This window comes from Helianthus annuus, chromosome 12 (assembly GCF_002127325.2).
Source record: "Helianthus annuus cultivar XRQ/B chromosome 12, HanXRQr2.0-SUNRISE, whole genome shotgun sequence".
NCBI lineage: Eukaryota > Viridiplantae > Streptophyta > Magnoliopsida > Asterales > Asteraceae > Helianthus > Helianthus annuus.
Genome location: NC_035444.2, coordinates 112,582,755 through 112,597,644, shown reverse-complemented (window position 1 = coordinate 112,597,644; position 14,890 = coordinate 112,582,755). Strand labels below are relative to the sequence as shown.

At 37.1% G+C, this 14,890-nt stretch overlaps 1 protein-coding gene across 1 annotated transcript in view; it reads right to left on the bottom strand.

Annotated features, from left to right (window-relative positions):
- Positions 1-1,396: 1,396 nt before the first annotated feature.
- Positions 1,397-14,890, bottom strand: part of LOC110893462 (stress response protein NST1-like) — a 36,443-nt gene continuing 22,949 nt past the window's right edge. Inside the window, exons 2-4 of the mRNA XM_035981352.1 lie at positions 3,568-3,640; positions 3,335-3,484; positions 1,397-1,480 (exon numbers count right to left, since the gene is read on the bottom strand). Coding sequence (XP_035837245.1) covers positions 1,397-1,480; positions 3,335-3,484; positions 3,568-3,640 — 307 coding nt within the window. The remainder of the gene's footprint in view (positions 1,481-3,334; positions 3,485-3,567; positions 3,641-14,890) is intronic.

Sequence of the window (14,890 nt, the reverse complement as noted above, 5' to 3'; positions counted from 1 at the left end):
TATCACAAACTGTTTTTGAATTTTTTTATGGAAATTCAAGTTTCAAATTAATGAACTTGTTTTATTTTCATAAACACAATCAGCTTATTCAGATTTTAAAACTCAGCATTTCAAACATCGGTTGTCGAAAATAAAGCAGAAATCAAAATCTTTTTGTATTTTCTGTAAATATAAAACAGTAAAGAAATATGTACAAACATATTTACATACTATATTTTTTTTGAGTATGCGACAGAGGATCATATCAGTTGTTGACAAATTACAAGTGCCGTTGAGCTTAATTTCACTTTAAGAATTAAACAATTCACTTAGATTGTTGATATACTGATCCACTTAAATTTTCATACAAATTTCAACTGATTCAGGTTACGATTTAGAAGTTTTAAGACCTTAAACTTATTCATGTGTCCCACCTCTTGAATATACTCCTGTATCCAGAATCCCAAATATTCAGTCTTACAGGTGAATATACCACAAATGATATCCGTGAGAGCTCAGGTCGATATTTCCGTATACGCAAAGAGATGACGGCTTCGACTTTCTGGTGTGTCCCCTTTAGAGGATCTTTTAGTTACAACAGCAGCGACTATCAATTTTATTGTTTCATCAGCTTGCTGAGGGCGATGCTGTGTTTCAAGCATTTGCAGAAAGTATTATTCGGGGACTAGGTCAGAACTTCCATTCAGCAGAAGTCCCGGAATAATACCCCAAATATCACTGAGTATAAAGACCTAGTATCTCAGAATATGGGACCTTTCAAACGAGATTTCAGGGGTTACCTATATATCCAAGTAGTGTTCCCCACGAAATAAGCAAGTGTTTAAATTTAGGTTTATATCCCGAAAAAGTTTACTAAGTGTATAAAAACCTATCGGCATATCATCAGTAAGATTGTTTAACACTATATAATTATTACAATTCTTTAGCATACTGTAACTGCCTACTGATGTACTATCATTTCCTCTTTTTTACGCAAAGCTCAAATTTCAAATTATATCATGTTTTTGTATTTTTCAAATTTTCTAATTTTTTTGTATTTTTCTAATGACAATTTTTCTCCCCCTAAAATGCAAAATCATTAAAAATTTGACAACACGATACTGATAGCTTTGTCTCGCCATCCATTTTCTGCATCTTGTGAACTGAAATACAATAAAAACAGTAATTACCCCCATGATTTACAACACATTGATTTTACAGTTTGAAAACCGTTTTTCAATCTGCTGAACGTAATCATGTTTGTTCAGCCGTGAGGGTTTCGGCGTATTCAATCAACATATATTCTAACAAAATTAAAAACAAACATATTTTTGGTTTTTAAATTTTTCAAGATTTTTTAGGGTTTTGAAAATATTATTTATTTATGTACAGAAATCAATCAAACTAAACTCCCTGTTCAACCAAACCAGGGTTCAGCAACCTCTTCCTGTGCCAGGCTGTCCCAACTACCATTCTCACAATCTTCAGCTTCATTGAGCACCTGCACATTCAAACTTTATCAATCATTTGAACAATTTAGCCCAGGTCTGTTTAACCTTAGGCATTTCAACACAATAATTTTCATTCAATTTTGGAAATTATTTGTCATTTAAAACTTTTTCAACTTTCTCATCTTTTACCGACATCACTTGTTTCTTAGCACTCCATACTTGACCATTCGGGGTACCTCTTTTGTAAAAATTTGTCTCTTTTTGAACCTTTTGATTTTGAACAACAATTGGTTTCCAAAACTGTTGAGGTTTTGTCATATCAACTGATGTTTTCCAACTTTGTGTTGTTCTCAATCTAGGTGTGTGAGAATTCCAGGTCTGTCTTTAATCGAACCTATTTGGGTTTGATTTCCAATTTTAATTTTAAGCAAACTTGTTTGTATTGTACCTCCAAGTTTGTTTCGAATCAAATTTGGTTGACCTTAGTTTCATGCTCTCAAATTTCTGTTTTTCAACATCAACAGGCTTTGGATTTGGACATTTTCGTGCAACATGTCCAATTTGATCACATTTAAAACACACTTTCTTTGAAACATCCTTGGCCTGTTGTTGTTTCTTTTTCATAGCCTCAAACTCCTCATTAGACTGCTGTCCAAATTTGAGTTTTTCCTCTTCTTTCAAACTTTTTCTTTGAACAAAATTCAATTTTTGTTGCAAATCCTGTTTTTCGTTTTGTTTTCGATTCTGTTTCTTTTTATAACCCAAACCAGCCTTCATGTTTTTCTTTAAAACCAGTTTTGTTATAAAAAGATTTATGACCTTTACCAGCAAACTTTGAAATTTCCAACTTCTCAATCTCAACCATTTTGAAAACTTTATCGACCTTTTCTGAAATCACATTCTGAATCGGGAATACAACATCTAAGAATAGTTTGTCCGATCCAATCATGGTATAAACCAATCCCTTTGAATCATCATTCAAATTTTTCTCAGATTTTGTGTTTTTCAGATATCTATCATAAAGATTTCCTTCATCTTCATCCTGTGATTCAAGACTTACCTTTTGTAGACTCATCTTTCAAAACGCTATCAACAACCTTACTTACCACCTCTGAATCATCAGCATCATCAGATTTGGTGTAAGTCACATCGATACTTTCAGGTAATTGGTCAGCTATGTTCAAACCCTTTGCCACCTTTTCTTCATCATAAAAAGTATAATTGTTTCTCAATGGTGGTGGTACCTGATGAAATTCTAAACCAATACCCTTTTTGCAATTATTAGTATCTTTGTCATCTGGTGTGATGTTGAAAATGCGTTCGAGAATGTACGAAGAGTTATGAGAACTTTGAAGTTTTGTAACAATCTTATCTTTTTCAGCCAAGACTTGTTTAAGATTAGAAATTTCATCAACACACTTGTTCATTTCAATTTGCTTTTATTTAAACTTTCTTTCATACATTTCTTTAGTGACTAAAGTTTCAGACAATCTTTGATCAAAACTTTTGACTTGGCTTTTCAAAGTATCAAAAGCTTCTTGTACTCTCTGACTCGACCATTTTAAAGAATCATACTGTTTTTGTAAATCTTGAAATTTAGATTCTTTTTCAACACAATCGACACATTTTGCTGTACACAGTTGTCGATAAACCTCATTATCCTTTTCAAGACCTTGACATTTCTGTGTCACTTTTTCAACTTTTATTTTCAAAATTTCTTCTGTTTCAATCATTTCTTTACATTTTGTTGTGAAAACATTTTCAAGTTTAACTATGTCATTGTCTTTTGGTTTTATGATATCATCTTCTTCAGTACAGGCTTTGCACATTTCTATGCAATTCCTGCACTTGTTTTCCTTTTCATTGACAATTTTAGCATTCGATAAGTCAGAAGATTCTCTTACCTCAGTCTCTTCTAGCACCGATTCTTCTGTCTTAGCTTTCTGAACTTCTTCTTTGTTCTCTTTTTGTTCTTCTTTAAGTGCTTCCTCGATCTTCTGTTTTTCTTCAGCTTTCTGTTTCTCTTCAGTTTTCGGTTCCTCTTCAGCAGCAGTCTTCGCAACCGCTTTTACTTCTTCAATTCTTCTTCTTTTCTCTTCTTCATCTCTACCACCTTCGGTAGACTTGCTTCACAAACCTCTCTTATCTTCTTCTCCAAATCAGGCAAATACTCTTTATCAGATAACCTTCGTGTGTTGAAAGTAGCTTGCCTTGGAAGCAGATTTGTTACAGCTTTGAAATCCACTTTTTATGGGTCAGCAACTGGATTACCCCGTGGATCCATGTAACATTCCAATTCTTCATTCTATCGTTTTGCTCTCTAGGCTTCTTTGAATGGTTTGTTTAATTTTCCAATTTCCTATCTTGCATAGTCTGCTTTCCACCATCTATCAGGATCGGCATCAGCCACAAATGCATACCCAACAGCATCTTTTTTAGGGCAAACTTGACTCCAGTCGTAACCTTCATCGTCATATATAACTGCAAGAGCCCTTGACTTTTCTTCAGGCTGTTTCAATCTTGGTGGCTCAGACTTGTTCTGATGGTAAATCGCTTTCTTGTAATAGTCTTCATTGAACGGGTTTTTAGAATCATCAGCAGCATACGCATTTCTGCACTCGCGCTTGAAGTGACCTTTTTGTTTGCATTTGAAGCATGTCACTTTGGATTTATCAAATCCCAGTTTGGTAGATGGTCCACCAATTGACTTTCTCCCCGTGATCTCCATGAACCTCTGTGCTCGACGAACCGCACTGGCTATGCACCATCTTATATCCATTAGTTCCATCTCCTCGGGGTCTAATTGATCATAATCTTCTTTCGTCCAATTGGTATTACCAATCTTCCCTGCAACGAGGCTTTCATACGATTCAAGTACAAATGCCAAGAAAACCATCTGTTGTTTTGCCGACTCTTCGCTGAAGTTCTGCCAATTTTTCAGATCCACTGCGATATTACACTGAAACAAATTCTTGGAATCAGATTGACTTGAAGTGTTTGAAGAAGATCCACTGTGAAAACCACTGAGAAGACTTTCATTGTTTACTGAATTTGAGCTTTCTGCAGAAAACGCTATTCTTGGAGACCCAGCCTGTGGTGTATTTCCTCTGTAGTAAAGTTCCACATTCTGCTGATAAGCTGGACTGTTGACTTTGGATCTTTTTATCTCCAACTCATGGCTTTCAAGCCTCTCAATCAGCAAATCCACTTTTAAATCATCAGGCTTGATTGTATTTTTCAGCATTAGAGCGAAGTATTGCCAAACTTGATCATTGGGCAATGAATCAAACAATTTATCCACCATCACCTCTTTAGAATATTTGATTTCATGTCTGGCCAGCTCCATTTTCAGATGTCCAAATCTCTCGATCATTTTACAAACAGATTCATTTTTCATGCAACAAAATAAATCAAACTCTTTACGCAACAATTTCTTTTTGTTTTTGACAATTTCATTACTTCCTGCACACTTTTTCCCTAACACTTCCCACAAACTCTTTGAAGTTTTCTCTTGTTCAAGTAACGAGATAATATCCTCTCTCACTGACTGTTTGATTAATGTGATCATTTTATATTCAGCCACAACATTTTTTACATTTATGTCTGTGAAATCTTTTGGATCTATTAACTCTCCTCCCTCTTTCACTGGTTCAATGTATCCATTTGTCAATTTTAACCAGCTTTTAGGAGCGAAAGCTTTTACCCAACCCTCAAATCTGTTTTTCCACCAGTTATAGTCTTCAACTTTCATTAGCTTTGCTGGCTTCTGTTGGCTTCCGTACATGTTCTCAAACTTCAAATTCTCCGAAATCTCTCTTGAATATTTTTTCAACTCAGATCTGTCGATTCGGAAGTGAACGCGTTGTAGAATGTGTTGTAGAACTCTTCACCGTTGTTTGACATCTTTAATCACCTAAAAGCAATCAAACAAACTCAATCAGTTTAAACAATATCAAGTAATCTGAAATACACTGACACTTGATTGTCGTGAAATAATCTTGACTCGGAAAAATTCACTATCGAGCGAAATATGACACTAGACACAAAAGCGAAACCACTTGATGACTAATAAACGAAACCCTTTGATGACTAATAAGCGAAACCCTTAGAATTTGTTCACAAGAGCGAAACCAGATGATCAAATGAGCGAAACTATCTAGGACTTATGAGCGAAACTATCTTGAACTCGTGAGCGAAATAACAGGTGACCAGATAAGCGAAACCTTCTGGTAACCCTATGAGCGAAACCTCAAGTTCCTATGAGCGAAACCTCATTCTAAAGTGTACACATAAGCGAAATAACATGGTCTTTGGAGCGAATCCATGTGGTTCTAAAAGCGAAAAAATACAATATCCAAATAAGCCAAACTACATTCGAAGATAATTTGGTCCATTTTTAATCCGAATTTGGATGTGAAACTTTCAAGGCTTTGTTAATATCCACTAATACACATTCTGTGAAAAATTTGGCCGATTTTAACCATGGAAACTTGTTCAGATCGAAAAAGAAGGTGTAGAAGACAGAAAACAGATCCAATTGAGCTAAACTCTTCCTCCTGAGCTCTGATACCACTTGTAGGATCGTTGTTGAACCCGAATGAGTCAATCAGAAGAGTTGTGAATCCGATTCAAAGGCGGAATCAATGAAACGGATGCTCAAGCTAATTATAATGCTTCTTTGATTGATTTAACAACGTTTACAACCTGAAAGCAATTTGGCAACACTTCGTTACAAGTTCCAGATCCGTTGCCAAATGAACAAAAAGTGCACTATTTATAGTTCGGGTGGTTCGCTTATATGGACATGTCCATATGAGCGAAACTACATGCTTGTGGTTTCGCTTTTATGGACAGTGTCCATATGAGCGAAACCTCTTGCTTAACCACTAAACTTCGACTCTCGAACCTCGTGCACTGGTTATTCTAACCTATCCTATTCTATTACATGATACAAGACGAAGTCAATAGACGTAATGCACTAACACATATTCTATTACATGATTCAGACTTACCTTTAGCTGTTGATCCAGACTCCCCCTTTCAAAGACTCCCCCTCTCAGTATGCTAGAATCTGAGGCATCTGGTTCAAGCTTTAACATTTAGCTTCCATGGGAATAATGAAGTCCAAAACCTGTGTCTCAAACATCAATCATTACAATTCTATCTTTTAACAAAATCACACAAACTATCAGTACTAGAAATCCACTCAAGTATTCAGGTCCAAGTTAATAACCCTGATTACTCAATTAATCTATCAAGTCTAATTTAATGACCTTGATTGATCTTTTGACAATACAGACTGATTTTGTAAAAACTTTTTCAAACATTTTCTGAAAAAAATGTAACAAGCATCATCTAATGAACTTGTTTTAACTTTGAAAACATCTCAAACTCCAACAAAATAAGCTCTCCTCATTCTTCAGTCTAGAATCTCCTGCATCTGCTTCAATCTTCAAGAATCCAACGATTAACTCTCCACTTTGGTTTGTCAAATATAAAGCAGAAATAAAATCTTTTTGGATTTTAATAAAGTGTTCTAAACTAAGAAATGAAATGCAGAAAACTTAAATTGCAGAAAGTAAACAAAGTAAACTATATACAAACTTATTTTGGCGAGCGTGTCAGGGAATCATATCAGCTTTTCAGACAAATCACAAGTACCGTTAAGCTTCATTTCATACTCAGACTTAAACAATTCACCTCGATTGTCAATATACTGATCCATCTTAAATTCTCACACAAATTTCAATTCACTCAGGATACTATTTAGATGTCTTGTGAACTTAGCTCATTCATGTGTCCCACCTCTTGAATATACTCCCGTATCCAGAATCTCAATATTCAGTCTTACAGGTGAGTATACTACAATGATATCTGTATATAAATTAGGTATGCGAGGGCCGAGGGATCTGAGGTCGATAGTTCCGTATGCGCAGAGAGATATCAGCTTCGACTTTTCAGTATGTCCCCTTTAGAGGATCTTTTAGTTACAACAGCAACGACTATCAATTTTATTGTTTCATCTGCATGCTGAGGGTTTATGCTATGTTTCAAGCATTTGAAGAAAATATTATCCAAGGACTAGGTCAGGACTTCCATTCAGCAGAAGTACCGGAATAATACCCCAGACATCATTGAGTATAACAACCTAGTATATCATAATACGAGACCTTTCAAACGAGATTTCGCAAGTTTGAAATTTTAGGTTTATATCCCGAATAAATCTACTAAATGTGCGAAAACCTATCGACACATCATTAGTGAGACTGTTTAACTCATTTAAACTTTACAAATCTTTAGCATACTGTAATTGTCTAGCCGATGTACTATCATTTTCCCTTTTTACACAAGCTCTTTTTCAAATTTATCATGTTTTTGTATTTTTCCATTTTTTACTGTTTTTGTATTTTCTGAAAATAAACTATATACAACTATCTACTCCCCCTAAATAGCAAAACAGGTAAAAACTCAACAAACCATTGCATATTGTTTCTCATCTTCATCCGCAACAGTAATCTCATCAACGCCAATTATGCCATCCGACACCGAAAGAAACTTCATACCGTTAAGTTTTAACAAATATTTACACCGATTTTTATCAAAAGCTTTGGTATGTAAATCAGCTTTTTGTTCGTCAGTGTAGATTTTCTCAATTCGTATCAACTTTTTCTCGAAACAATCGCGAATAAAGTGATGACGAATTTCTATGTGTTTAGTTTTAGCGTGATGTACTGGATTCTTTGTTATATTTATAGCGGCCTCATTATCAACAAAAAGAGGTGTGTTAAGAAACTGCAAACCGTAGTCGCGCATCTGTTGCTGTATCCACAGGATCTGAGAGCAGCAACTACTAGCAGAAACATACTCCGCTTCGCATGTAGATAATGCCACAGACGTTTGTTTCTTACACTGCCAGGTAACCAATCTAGGTCCAAAGAACTGGCATCCTGCAGTCGTTGATTTGGTATTGACTTTGCAGCTTTCGAAATCCGAATCGGAATACCCTTCGAGCGTAAAATCGCCTTTTCTAGGATACCACAACCCCAATGAAGGAGTTCCTTTCAGGTAGCGTAATATCCTCTTCACAATAATCATATGCGAAGCTCTCGGGTTAGATTGATATCTTGCTGCGAGGCACGTTGGGTACATGATATCAGGACGTGAAGTAGTTAGATACATCAAAGAACCTATCATCGAACGGTAAAACGTTTCATCAGCCCTGTCTCCGGTGAGATCTGGGTGAATCCCATGATTTGTTGCAAGTGGGATAGCAGCTGGAGTAGAAATTGACATCCCAAATTTCTCTAGAATATCACGAACGTACTTCGTATGGTGAATGAAAATTCCCTCAGGTAGTTGTTCAACTTGTAGATCCAGAAAGAATTTCATCTCCCCCATTGATGACATTTCGAATTTTTGCTTCATCACCTGTTCGAAATCTTTGCACAATTTCTCATTTGTCGACCCAAAGATTATATCATCTACATAAATCTGAACTATCAGAAGATGACCGTCGACTTCTTTAGTGAAGAGAGTGGCATCCACTTTTCCACAAATGAACTTGTTGGCTAGTAGGTGTTGAGACAAAGTCTCGTACCAGGCTCTCGGGGCCTGGTGTAAACCATACAGTGCTTTGTCCAATAAGTAGACCTTCTTTTTGTGGATTGGGTCAGTAAAGCCCGGCGGTTGACCGACATAAACCTCCTCTTTGACCTTCCCATAAAGAAACGCCGATTTTACATCCAACTGATAAACTTTGAAGTTCTTCCAAGACGTAAATGCAAGGAAAATTCTGATTGCCTCTAGTTGTGCCACAGGAGCATAGACTTCTATAAAATCAATCCCCTCCTGTTGACTAAAGCCCTGAACAATGAGTCGAGCTTTGTTCCTTACAACAACTCCTCTGTCATCTCTCTTACACTTAAATACCCATTTCGTATTGATTTTCCTTTGACCATCCGGTAAATCCACTAGCTTCCACACTCCCAACTTTTCAAACTGACTTAACTCTTCTTGCATCGCAATGACCCAAGAGTCTTCAGTAAGTGCCTCTTTGTAAGTTCGTGGTTCGATCTGCGAAATGAAACAACTTAATGAAAATTCAGTTTGTAAAGGTGCTACTGTAGAATAAAAACATGTAAGGCCCTGGTCAATTTGATGTCTCGTGCGAACGCCTACTTGCAATTCTCCTATGATCAACTCCTCTGGATGATATGAAAGAGTTCGCGGCATCACTTCACTTGGAACATCTACATTGCCCTCCAGATTAGTAACATTCTGATCTGCATCTTGTTCACCAACTTGGTTTGTTTGACTTGAAATCTGGATCTGCTTCCCCTCAGAATCTGAATCACCATGATCAAATATTGGCATGTTATCAGCTTCTTGATCATCATTCACTGCCGACTGATTACCAGGAGCAACTTCATCATCATGTTCACCAGCATTGCTAGGACCTCCTTCATCGTCATTTGAAGTTTCCCGAGGTCTTCTAGAATACTCAGCTGGGAACCTTTGCTGCGACTCATACTCACGCAAAATATCCAGCTCATCAAAGAAATCTTTATCATCCTCTGATTCTTCTCTCATGTCAAACGAATCCCATAGTTTGCCATAATGATAACGCCATGAATCTCCCGGATTCTGCGGCGGCATAGTATAACCTTGACATTCAACATTTGCAGCATCAATAATCCGCTTCTCACATAGAACGAAGACACGTCGCATCGGATTTGCATAACCAACAAATATTCCGTCAATGCACTTCGGACCAAACTTTCCATGAGGCTCTATAATTGTACAGGGTGACCCGAACGGTTCTAGATACTTCAAATTCGGTTTGCGGTTACTGATTAGCTCAAAGCATGTTTTGTTGAACTTTTTGACAGTGAGAACCCTGTTGAGCGTATAGCATGGGGCGGAAGCAGCTTCAGCCCAGAAATTACTAGGTAGCTTTGAATCTGCGAGCATAGTTCTAGCCGTCTCGATTAGTGTCCGGTTTTTGCGTTCTGCGACTCCATTCTGCTGCGGAGTGTACGGAGCACTAAACTCATGCAATATACCTCTTTCGTCCCAAAATTCTTCCATTTTGCTGTTCTTGAATTCAGTACCATTATCACTTCGAATTCTTTTGATACGCCTTTGGTACAAATTCTCAATCTTCTTGAGCAACGCCATTAAACTGTCAAATGTTTCGTCTTTCGTCTTCAAGAAAGAAACCCACGAAAATCTGGAATAATCATCAGTAACGACCAAACAGTAGTAATCTCCTGTAATACTTTTGACATTCACAGGACCAAATAAATCCATGTGAAGTCTTTCAAGAGGTCTCGAAACTGAATTGACTTACTTTGTAGGGTGTGACTTTTCCTTCTGCTTGCCTTTTACACAGCTAATGCACTCCCCTTCCAGATGAAAACCTTTGACATGAGCTCCTGTAACCAAATCATTGTGCACCAAGTGATTCATCTTCCTTAGATGAATATGCCCCATCTTGCGGTGCCACAATCTCGATTCTTTCTCAGTTGCTTTGGACACAAAACAATGAGCCTGACCCGTGGTTGTAGTAGCTACGCTCATATCCAACACGTATAGATCATTAACCCTCGATGCCCGCATGATAATCCATTCCTCAAGAATAACAAATCCTGGTTTCAAGATCAAACATTCTTTGTCAGTGAAGTGAGTAGTATACATCCTGTCACAGATCTGGGAGATACTCAGCAGATTGTTCTCCAGCTCAGCAATGTAGTTAACTCTCTCAAACGTCACAATCCCGTTGGATAACGTTCCTTCACCAATAATCCTTCCTCCTTGATTACCCGCAAAACCTACGTATGCTCCATTTATGTTTCTTACATCATACAGCAACGCAGTCTTCCCTGTCATATGTCTTGAAGCTCCACTATCCATGATCCATCTGGATACAAGTTTTGGAAGATCCTACACATAACAAACTTTGACTTAACCAACTTCAATAAAGATGCCGATTCATGCTTCGCGATCCAGGAAGCTCCGGCAATTCAAACTGCTTTGTCAAACATGGTGTCCACCCAGACCTCATCAGCCTTAGGTGTAACCTTGACAGTTTTAACTCTCGCAACTTGAATTTTAAAGTTTTCAGCCTCCAGAGGTGGAAAATTTGCATCATAATCAACTTGAATTGAATCCTTAGAAGGTGAAACCTTTTTCTCTGTTTTTGGTTTCCAAACGTGTTGAGATAATGCAACACGTTTATAAAATTTTCATTTTTAGTTATCGACTTCTTTACAGTTTCATTTTTCACTTTGATGTTGTCATTTTTCACATTCTTTTTCTCAACAACGGTTGGTGCTTTACCCTTCACCTCAACTTTCTTTTGTTGAGTCTTCACAGTTTCAGTTTTAGGCTTCACGTTGGTACACTTTCGTGTAATATGACTAACTTGATTACATCTGAAGCATGTTCGAGTATCAACTACCCGACTTGTGCCTTCAGACTGAGATTGAGAAACTTTCTTCTCAAAGAACTCTTTGTTTGATTTTGAAAAAATTTCTTTCTCTTCATCAGCAAGTGAACTCGAACTGTTCACAAACTTTTTCTTCTCAACAAACTTCTTGTTTGGAACATTTCTTTTCTGATAAGACTTACCCCCCTAATAACCTCCTGACCAATTGTTTCTGTTGTTATTGTAAAAACGCGATGGATTAACAGATTTCTTGTTGTAAGCTTTTCCTTTCTCAAAACTCATTTTTCTCTTCGTTTGACTCAGATTGTTCACTTCTGACAACTCAACTTCGACCAACTTGAAAACATTTGTCAATTTGTTCATGTTTACATTCTCAATTGGAAACTATGAATCCGAAAACAACTTATCTGAACCCAACATCTTGTACATAACAAGATTTGATTCTTCATTTAAGTTGTTCTTGGATTTTTGTTTCGGAATGTATTTGTCCAAGAAACACCCATCTTCCTCAGTAGTGTCACTATCAGTTTCTAGCACATTTTCAACAACAAATTTTACAACATTATTTTGGACAGTATTGTCATTGGAAGATGTGAACGTGACATCAATGCTTTCTCGAAGTTTCACTTCACTTTCTTCTTCAATTTCAACCAACCCAGATTGCTTTTTCGTGTAATTATCCAGAATCGGCGGTGGAACTCTATGAAAACCCACCCCGGTTCCATCAGAATAAACATCTTCACCAGCTTTGTTTTTACTGATGGGTTTTGGAACAATGTGTTGCAAAACAAAGCTTGCGGAGCTGTAACTGTTAAGCTTCAACTAGATTCGCTCATTTTCAATTTCAGCCTCTTGAAATTTAAGTTTCAATTTAGCGATTTCATCCAGTTGTTTGTTGATTGATTCTTCTTTTACTCTCAGCACTGCTTTTAGCTGAACGTTTTCTTTATAAGTTTTACCAATTCGATCATCATTATCTTTCATTGTGCTTTTGAGTTTTTCAAACTTTTAAGAAATCTGATGGTTTTCAAGAATTAACTTTTCATTTTCATTTTTAACTCTTTCATGATCAATTTTATCATTTTCAATTTGGTTAGTTAATTCTTTAATCCGTTCAGTCGAAGCTTTAACTCTTTTGTCACGCTCAAGAATTTGATTCTCAACGCTTCTGACTTTTGCTGTCAGATCCTCAACTTTCTTTCCGTTGAGATACGTGACTGTATTACAAAATTTGCACTCTTTGTTGCAATTTTTGCAATCAAGATTTCCATCAATTTTCTTACCTGACGCATTTGTTGACAAGTTTGAACTGACCTGACGTTTTGACTCAGACACGGAGTTAGAGTCTACCTCAAGTGCCTTAGCAGCCAGCACTTTGTCAGCCATTTTTCCGAGGTTTTCAGCAGTTAACTCCTGCGTTGTGTCAATAACCCCAGTATCAATCTTCTTTGACTTCTCTATCTCTTCTTTCTCCTTTTTCTCTTTCTCTTCTTTCTCCTTCCTCTCTTTCTCTTCTTTCTCTTTCTCGTCTCCAGTTCCCCACCATTTATTCTGCCAATACTCATCCTCATCTTTAAACTCCTTGATTATTGCTTCCAGATCAAGAGTTTGGTCATCAACTGCAATATTTCCATACGGGTCAAGATAACACTCCCTGTCCGGATCCCATCTTCTCGCTCTCCTCGCTTCCAGATAGATGCCAGATATTCTAATTATTCTGTTTTCAGCCAACATTTTTCTGTATTTATACTTTTGCTCTTCAGTTCTGTTGTCTTTCCACGGAATAGGTTCGGTTTTTGCCATGAAAGCGTAGCCAACCGCATCTTCCTCTGGTAAAACCTCTTTACTCCAATCATACCCCTCATCATCATAAATCACCGCAAGAGCTCTAGATTTCTCTTTGTTGTCTTCAACCTGCTTCAATCAAGGCAGCTCGGATTTCTTCGGATGATAAATCGCCTTCTTGTAGTAATCCTCTCTGAAAGGGTTCTCCGACTCATCAGCATATGCGTTTCTGCATTCTCGCTTGAAGTGACATTTCTGCTTACACTTGAAGCACGTCACCTTGAACTTGTCAAACCCTAACTTGGTAGATGGACCACCAATTGTCTTCCTTCCGGTTATTTCCATGAATCGTTGTGCTCGACGAACCGCACTGGCCATGCACCAACGAATGTCGATTAATTCCATTTCATCAGGATCTATTTGATCATAGTCCTCTTTCGTTAAGTTGGTGTTGCCTATCTTCCTTGCTACTAACCCTTCATAGGATTCCAACACAGATGCTAGAAAGATCATTTGCTGTTTAGCCGACTCCTCATCAAAATTCTGAGCATTCTTTAAGTCTATTGCGATGTTGCATTGAAACTTTGCATCAGAATGACTTGCAGATGATGAAGATCCACTGTGATAACCACTATGATTTCCACTGCTTTGACTGCTTTGACTTTCTTTGCTTGCTGTGGACACATTCTCAGTAGAAAACGCAGTCTTGGGAGAAGTTGTTTTTGGCATCATGCTCTTCGGATAATACAAATCCAAATTCTGTTAATAAGATGAGTGATTGACTTTGAATGTCTTCTTCAACTCCAACTCGTGACTCTTGAGTTTTTCAATCAGCAAATCTAAAGTCAACTTTTCTGGATCTTTGATGGTATTTTTGAGCATCAACGCATAATATCTCCAATCCATCTCGTCTGGTAACGAATCGAACAATTTGTCGATAAGCTAATCCTCAGGATATCTGATATCATGTCTTGCTAATTCTAGCTTCAGATGACCAAACCTTTCTATCATTTTACAAACTGATTCGTTCTTTAAACATCCAAAAAGATCAAACTCTTTTCTAAGAAGTTTTCTTTTGTTTTTTTTCACAATTTCTGAACTTCCTAAACATTTTGTTTCTAGCTTCTTCCAGAGATCTTTTGCATTTGAATAATCGATCAATGAGATTATGTCTTCCCGGACGGACTGAAATAACAATGCCACACATTTTGGCTCAGCCACAAATGAT